This window comes from Acanthopagrus latus, chromosome 19 (assembly GCF_904848185.1).
Source record: "Acanthopagrus latus isolate v.2019 chromosome 19, fAcaLat1.1, whole genome shotgun sequence".
In the NCBI taxonomy this organism is placed as follows: Eukaryota; Metazoa; Chordata; class Actinopteri; order Spariformes; family Sparidae; genus Acanthopagrus; species Acanthopagrus latus.
Window position 1 is genome coordinate 15,210,184 of NC_051057.1, and position 8,389 is coordinate 15,218,572.

At 39.4% G+C, this 8,389-nt stretch overlaps 1 protein-coding gene across 1 annotated transcript; it reads right to left on the reverse strand.

Moving 5' to 3' along the window:
- Window positions 1-232: 232 nt before the first annotated feature.
- On the reverse strand, window positions 233-7,738 carry lztfl1 (leucine zipper transcription factor-like 1). The gene is made up of 10 exons (XM_037079803.1): window positions 7,433-7,738; window positions 6,999-7,123; window positions 6,634-6,828; window positions 3,584-3,641; window positions 2,480-2,551; window positions 2,322-2,387; window positions 2,157-2,234; window positions 1,720-1,896; window positions 1,502-1,605; window positions 233-1,223 (listed from the first exon to the last, which is right to left on the reverse strand). The coding sequence occupies exons 1-10, from the start codon at window positions 7,433-7,435 to the stop codon at window positions 1,205-1,207; spliced, it is 897 nt and encodes a 298-aa protein (XP_036935698.1). The 5' UTR covers window positions 7,436-7,738; the 3' UTR covers window positions 233-1,204.
- Between the last annotated feature and the right edge of the window lie 651 nt (window positions 7,739-8,389).

Below are 8,389 nucleotides of genomic sequence, written 5' to 3' on the forward strand. Positions count from 1 at the left end.
CTTTCTTGTCCAATTCATTTAATTTGTTTGTCTTAATCTTCTTTATGTATAAATGTCATAACACCCTGAAATCCATCCAAGCATGCAGAGGGCATGTTTAGTCTTCAGCAAATTCACTTGAAGTTCACTGTATATGTTTAGAAATACCCATAATGTAAAATATGGGGGAAAATAATCACAAAAACAATGATGATGAGCACCTTCAGTAACATTTCCGATTAATGATTACACATGTATTTGGTAACAGCTTTATTACCCCATACTTTGCACGATACAAACAAATGCACATCTAGTGTAATACAGGGTAGATGTATCATACTCTACAAGAGCATTACTTCATGAACATCATGTATATATTGATATTTCTTTTTCTGACACTCCATCACCCACAGCAATACGAAAAGTACACAGTTAAAGATTCCAGACAAAAATATTCTATGCCCTTTGTGTAACGAAGTAAGGGAGCAAGGGGATCGTTCTAGATCGCTATCCATGTCACTCAATATGCGAAAAAAAACAGAAAACGTAAAAGCAAGAAATTTTTTATATTTTCAATGATGGGACTTTCACAGAATGTCACATCATTGGAAATATCTTCATGAGAACAGTTATTTTTCTTAAGGTAAACAAATCGAAGTCAGGAAACATTACTTTGAAGCTGTTAATAAACTATAAATAAACTGGCTTGGGTCTAACTCAACAATACAAAAGACGCTGCTAAAATTAAAACTGCAAAATATACATAACTGGTGATAGAGAGCTAATTTGTACTTAAAACCATCTGAAAGATAAGACTGCAAAGCTTCAGGCAGACAGAATGTTCAACGATCTGTCCAATTCAGCAAATAGTCAAGGCCTCTTCAAACAGGGACGAGATAGTAATTGCATAGAGCACTGAGGGAAGTCTGCTAGCTACTGTAAGTGAGCTCCAAATTGAGACGTAGAAAAAAAAAGCACAGCTGAAGATCATTTGTCACTATTTCGTCTGCATGTACTGCCAACCTCCCCGCGCCCGCACTGTGCAAAAGCCAATAACTACTGAAGATTCCAGGTAAAGCATGAATAAACAAATCCTTGTGGACGGAGTGCTTTTTTCTGTCTCTCTTATCTCACAGCAGGGGAACCGACTGGTTTCTTGTCCAGACCACAGAAGTAAAGTCTCCCGTCTTAACCTGTTCAAGCTGTCTGCCGTCTCGGGCAGAACTTATTCATTGGGCTCGTATCTATAACAGACCAATGATACAAATCTGAAATTAGACATATTTCTTATACAAGCAAACAATTTCTTTTGAAGCCAAACCATAATGTGTTTCTGACCAAAACCAAGTGTTTTTTTGTGCCTAAACCTAAGCAGAGGACAAGCACAGCGTTGTGACTTAACAGAAATAGAAAATGAAGCCTTGACTGATGAAAAGACATGTCCAGTTTTAACTTCTGTGTGGTTTGGCAGAAACTTCATGAGCTGAAATGTATTCCGGCGATTGGGTTGATGAACACTCACCTCTGCAATCGTTTCCTAATATCTTTGATCTGCTCATTCTTCTTGGTCAGGATCTCCTTCATGTTCCGATAGGCCGCAGTTTGCTGAAACTTCCTCTCCAACTCCTGCAGATGACAAACAAACAAATGACATTAACTATAGAGAAGCTGAATGCATCAACCGTCTCTTTAACTCAATTACTCGGCAGTTGGAGGTAAAGAGTTACCCCAGCGACGCACCTTCTCTGCCATTGATAGCTGCTCCTGCACTCGCAGAAGCTCGTGTTTGGACGCGATCAGGTTCTCCTGCAGGTCCTTCTGGGAGACCGCGTTGGCACTAACAGACCTTTCGTAGTCCACCCTGAGGGCCGCCACTGTATCCTCAAGACTGCTGATCTCCTGAGATTGAGCAGCCACCTTGAATGGAAAAAAGGAAGGCACAATTTCAGATGGAATAAATGGCTAATCATCGTTAGAAAGAAGAATCTAGTCCCTATTTCAACTAAAAGCAACACTGTGGTCAGCTGGATACATACCGATTAAGGGTCCGAGTTTGCAGATAAAACCAAATGATAGCAAATGTTCAGATGCAATTAACAAAAAAATAAAAATTAAAGTATAAAATGGAAAGCAGACCCAAAAGAAGATGATGCTACTTGCAAGCCAACTCTCAGTACCTGCTGTTCTCCTTGCACCTTCTGGAGGTCTTTCAGAGCTCTCTCTGCCCTGGTTTTCTCATCGAGAGCACTCATCGCCTGAGAGAATCAATCAGAAGCGGAGAGTTAACAACATAAAACCACCCTGCTGTGTACTTGAGATAACTGAATGTCTACCTGCTATACCTGGGATTCTAAAGTCCGCAGCCTGGATTTCAGTTTATTGTTCTCCTCCTGTAGTCTTGAAATCTCCTGAGGAAATATTAACACAGGGGTGACGGAGTGAGGACACAACTTTCTACAATAAATCTGTATACATAAATTTGCGCAGTTTATTTCTTTACCTTGTTAAGAAGTTCAGACACTCCACCTTCATTCAGTGGCGCTAGCTTGGGTTTGCTTGTTTCCTGGTTTATCTGGGAATAAAGTGAAGACAGCAGTTCGTTCTTAGTCTAAAACTCGTTGGCTACCTTGCCCATAAACGTTCAACATGTAACTTCTGTATTTGCAGAGTGTTGTGTGGAGGGCTGGGCAGAGCGGGAGGGGGCAAGTACTGCTGCTCAGCTGCTTACAGCCGGCTGGAGAGACAGAGCCAGACCTTCTGGAGGAATAAACACCTGTAGTCACCTTTTGTTCTGTTCTGATCCTGAACCATTTACTGATTTACAGCTCAGAGATTACTTATAAAATTTGGACTGCAGCAGCAATCCGCTGAGGTGACCTCCGTTTTCGGGTGTTTACGTAGGCTATTAAAATTGTTGACTGCTAACTGGAGCTGTAGCAGAAATGTACTTAACTTCATGAACGTAACGTTACATAGAGGAGAGAGGGGAAAGAGAGCAGCAGAGTCTGTGGGGAGTAAGTTAATGAATTCATCGAGTTGTCCATTGTCCACTGAGAAAACGTGTTGCTTTTTCTGGGTTTGAAACATTTGTGATAATATAAAGTTCACAACTCAACAAAATATATTCAGATCTGTTTCTTTTTGGACATTTCAATACCAAATTCCAACATTTTATAGCTTGAAAGTAAACATGACGAGATGAAACAGTAAAAATGCGACACCGTCTCTTATAGATCTCTAGTGTTGTTTTTCCTAGAAATGAAATGATGATTGGAGTTTACCTTTTCAGTTAAGTGTGAAAAGCCAATCCCCTGACAGAGCCAAGTATTGCATTACAGCGTTCCATTTGTTTTTCTTTCACTGTGCATCGTGAACCACACTTCAACCTCAGTCATGATGTGTTACTTCTAAACCACACGGCTACGTGCGAAGGGCAGGCGGCCTGACATATAAAGCGACTTAGAATGCAAAGTGAGTGCTGCACTGCTCTCTAGTTACTGAATTCCATGCGGGTATACATATACACTTTGAACACATGATTAATGACTACACTGGCGGTGATGTCTGAAGGCCTGCACATGATTGAGCTGCACATTATACTCACCTTATCGGTGGTTTTAAAGTCAGTCTTCTCAAATTCAGCCACTTGTTCCAGCAGCTCCCTATACGGGTAGAGATGAGCAAAGAATTGGTGGCAGAATAAAGTAAAAAAAAAAAAAAAACAGAGAAGGTCAAATGAAAAAAAAAGCTCTTAACAGTGTTGATAAATTTTATAAATAAATAAAACCTTTCCTAAAATACAATAAATGGAGAGTAAATGTCAATATAATATTTTGAGCAACACTGATCTCTTATCTGTCCATCTCCCACTTAACTGTCACTCTCCTCGCAACCACAGTGTTGATGTTGATGTTTTTTGACATTACAATAATCTACAAATCGGCAGTTACGCATCGCTACACTGTTGTTCCTGATGGCAGTTAAGCATTTATGATATATATAGACGGAGCTTGTGGTGAGCACAACAGCTCTCTGAAAAGCTTAAATGTGGTTTTTAAAAAGCAGCTGAACACACGTAGACCGTGACATGGGGCGTATTCCCTGCTTTAGACACAGTATCAGTCACGTACGGCCCTGCGAGAAAAAAAAAAGGCCTTGTTTATCCACCCACTTTGTGCGTATCACAAACAAAAGAACATTTTCAAAACATGCTCAAGGTTTTACCAAGGTGAAAGGTTACAGAGGTCAGATCTTGCATTAAGTTCACCTGAAGTCCATTCACATAGAGCTGTAACAATTAGTCAGTCGTCTACTATTAAATTAATCGCCAACTAGTTTGATAATTGAATAATTAGTTTGAGTAATTTTTTTAGAAGAAAAAATGTAAAAGTGGATATTTTCTGGTTTCTCTACTCCTCTATGAGAGAAAAGGTTTAGTTTGTTGACAAAAACAAGATTGTTTTGAGTCATCTTGGTCTTTGGGAAACTTTCTAACATTTTACAGACCAAACAACTAATTGATTTATAGAGAAAAGGATCAACAGATTTATCGACAGTCATTTTTGGTTGCAGACCCGGGAGCTTTACAATGCTTTACAATTCACAACATGCCAACAGTCGGCTGCAGACGTGTGAATTTTAACACCTTTTGCTCAGATTCTTGAGATCACATCGGTGAATGTGGAAAAGTCTTGTTTCCTCTGCCTCAGTTCAGAAGAGAAACAGGATGACGTGTGCATCGGGCTTTAGTTTGACATTCAAATTTTGAACATCAAAGCCAGCATTGTTGAACAACTGTCACTGAACAGATTCCACTAGATTACAGCAATGGGAGATATTGTTGATCTATAACAACCTCTGACTACATTTGTGCCAAAAGCCTTATCAATACGTCCTTTGCCAAAATGTCAAGTGTGCAACGTAGATTCTGAGAACAGATCAAGTGTGATTTATCTTTATTTCTGGTATCGTGTGTACAGTACACACCCACATTGATCTGTGTTCAGGCTTGTAATGTGAAAAAACACACAAAAGTCACTCTCGGCATGTTTGATTAGTAACAATAGCAAGAAAGATCTTTTAGGAAAGATTTGTTTTACTGTAAAGACTTAATTATACCACACATGGCCATGAACTTTGTGCAAAATCACCACTTCAAAAAGTATGCACTCAGAATACATCAGTAAAAAGATGAATAGTAGCTTTAAAAACTTAATTCAATGATACAGTAATTCATTTTTAATTATTAAAAAATGTAAAGGTGCCATAGAAGATTTACGATTTTGGTTGGAAACATTCACAAAAATCACGGCAGTAATCAACAGAATGTGAAGAAACAAAGTTTTGATGTTATGACATCCAATATCTAATACCCAAGGAAGATAGCATGCTAATCATCTAGCAACAGCAGGCTCAGTCCCACATTCCTCTGCTAGTGGTATAAACACACTCACCTGATGCTCCTATCTCCTGGTCTGCACAGCTAGACGTTCAGCTAATTGAGCTAACTAGGTAATGGCAGCTACATTAAGCAGTTAATCTTGCTATATGCTGAGGCCTGTTTGTTGAATGAATATGACAGCTGGACAGTTTTTATACGTTGCATCTTTAAATCGTATATTAATTTTTTGTAAGTGTAAGGATTAAAGAGTTTGTTCACTTAAATTACAAATATATTTTTTCAAGTTTTGAGATTTCTGTTCCTGGTATTTTTTTTAGAGGCTAACAGAGACCGAAATATCATTTGAAGAATTCATAAAAATACAAAGGTGTCTCTCTACAGTCCTTGTTACTTAAGGTAACACAGAGGCCTATATATTAACTGTAGAAATCAGGAATCCATAGAAACAGAGACATTGTATCTGGATTAGCACATTGATTTTAGACTTTTTAAAATCTTGTTTTTAACGTTTTGCGATTCTTTAAAATTCACAGATCGACTCAACCTTACTGAATGAGGCTGGCAGCAAAGGGCCTTTACCTTAAAATACAGTAAGATGGTAGAAGAAGTTGTGGCTTTTAGGTTAACTGAACTTCACTGCAAAGGAGGAAACCACTCTCATGGAAAATGGGTTAAATTGACATATTGCACGCAAGCATGTGGCTTGGCAGGCAGTGACCTTTTTGTCTTGCGCATCTGTAACATGCCAGAGATGTAAACCTAAACAGCACTGAGAAGGAAGTGGTACAAAGTGTTCTCATGAACTTGAAGTTTTTCTCTTTGTTTAGAGGCACGGCTCACTTGTTTTTTTTTCCTGTGGTACTGTGTTTGACCTTGAACCGTTAAGTCACTTTCAGTCTAATCAATTCGGAAATATTAGAGTAGAGCAGGTCGACTAGTGATCGGAAGGTCGCTGGTTCAAATCCCAGCTCATCAGTGAGGGCCCTGTGATGAGCTGACAACTTATCCAGGGAGTACCCTGCCCTCGCCCTGAGACAAGGCTGGGATTGGCTCCAGCAGCAACACCCCACGACCTCATGGAAAGGGATAAGCGGTTATGGACAATGACATGTGCAATATCCGAATGAGAACATTTTGTACTCGTGTGAGAGCAAACCTGACCATTGCACCACTTGTTATGCCACATTATATAACGTTTACCAGGTGTCTGTAGTCTATTAACTCGACAATTATGACTCCTCCTCACTGCTCACCTGTTCTCCAGCTCTGAGATATCACTCTGTAGTCGAAGGTAAAACTTCTCAGCCTGGGAGAAGAGCTGCCTGAGCAGCAGCACGTTGGTGTGGGCTGTGTTGATGAGCTCCATCTCCACCTCCCCACGCACCACCACCTGCAGCCCGTCCAGCATCTCCTTCACTTCATCCACTGTGAAAGTCTCGTCCACCAGCCTTCAGAGAGAAATACATGCACACATGCATATATATTACTGGTCCAACTGAACGAAGGACGTAATTATTGTGTTGTTCATTTTCCTTCTATTAAATGTGAGCCTTAAGTGAACCAACGTGGGGTTTATTAACAAACAATTATATCAGAACACTTGAGTATGATTAGTTACCTGCTGTCTTTGAGTTCTTCAAAGCATGAGTCAATAGTCTTCAATCTCAGGACCCTCTTTGAACGTGCAAATCGCATGTAATTGATGACTTCATTCTGATGGTGTTCATTAAACCCAAATTCAGCCTGCGTGCAGACAAGAACAAAGACGAAATGGTCACCAAGAATTAAAGGCAGACAGATGGAGAGACAGACAGAAGCTGTAATGGAGACAACAACTAGCTTATAAGCTAACATGAAGGGGATTTCCCCTGCTAATATGTGACAGGGCCTGTTCAAATGAGCTTGGACACATACAACATGCTATCTATGAGAATGCTTGCTAGCTACTCGTCTTCAAACATAAACAGAGCGAGGCGTTTAGCACGCTAACTTCAAAAAGAAGTCTTGGCTGGTTTGGTAATCTATAAACAGCAAATGATAGAGGCTACTTACCATGGTGGCTGTGGAGCTAACGTTATTGTTACTAAGTTCGCTAGCTTGTAGATGAGCTGGTCCCAAGGAAAAAAGGGTGTTTCAGCCTATAACTTAGGCCACGCAGCGAAGTGACCAGAAGCTAGAGTTAATAAAAATGGAGCTGGGGTCGATGGTTCCGGTAAAACCCTTTAATACTTGAAGTTAACCCCAGTCAGTACGCTAAACGGGGGTTAAATCATAGCTATAAGATTATCTGGCAGATTGGCTAGCCTAGCTATCCGGCTAGTGTTTGCCTTGAGAATGCCTTGGTAACGGAGATAGCGTCATTACCTTGGTTACTAGTGGTGCGTTCATGGCGCTACGTACATCTTGGAACAGGAGGCGGTATGCGACATTATTAAGGGTGCACTGTGTAGTTTTTGGGATGGAATTTGCTATCAGGAAAAAAAAAAAAAAATCTGAGCTGATTGAAGACAATGTAATATTGTTTTACTGTTTTATGTTTGCAGAATACTTCTAAGTAGCACCTTTCTAGCTTCAAATTTTATGGGTTCTGTGGACAGTATTACCCTCTGAGGACAGCTTGTATTTTCAGTTGTGTACAGTGAAAAAAAAAAAAAAAATATATATATATATATATATATATATATATATATATATATATATATATATATATATATATATATATATATATATATATATATATTTCGCCGAGGTCAAAAGGGAGTTCTTCGATTGTTAAACATGAATAAATAAATCTCTGGCCTGTAGATTTTGTGTATTGTCCTAGCAAAATAATTGATAATTGATAATAAAGAATGTTGAGGTTTATGAGTGCATTGAATATAGGCTATAGCAGACAGGTTATATTCTCTCCTAACTGGTGATTGGGCTTGCGTCAATGTATAGTTTGCAGCAGTAGATGGCAGTACAGAGTTAGAAAAGAAGCGTGAGGGGAGTGTGTTCACTGCAAAG

What these genes read in the sequence shown, in the direction of transcription:
- lztfl1 (XM_037079803.1), bottom strand. An exon ending in TGTCTGAACTTCTTAACAAG is followed by an intron (nt 2,388 to 2,479) that starts GTAAAGAAATAA and finishes ATATTTCCTCAG; the next exon opens with GAGATTTCAAGACTACAGGA. An exon ending in TGCGGACTTTAGAATCCCAG is followed by an intron (nt 2,235 to 2,321) that starts GTATAGCAGGTA and finishes TGATTCTCTCAG; the next exon opens with GCGATGAGTGCTCTCGATGA.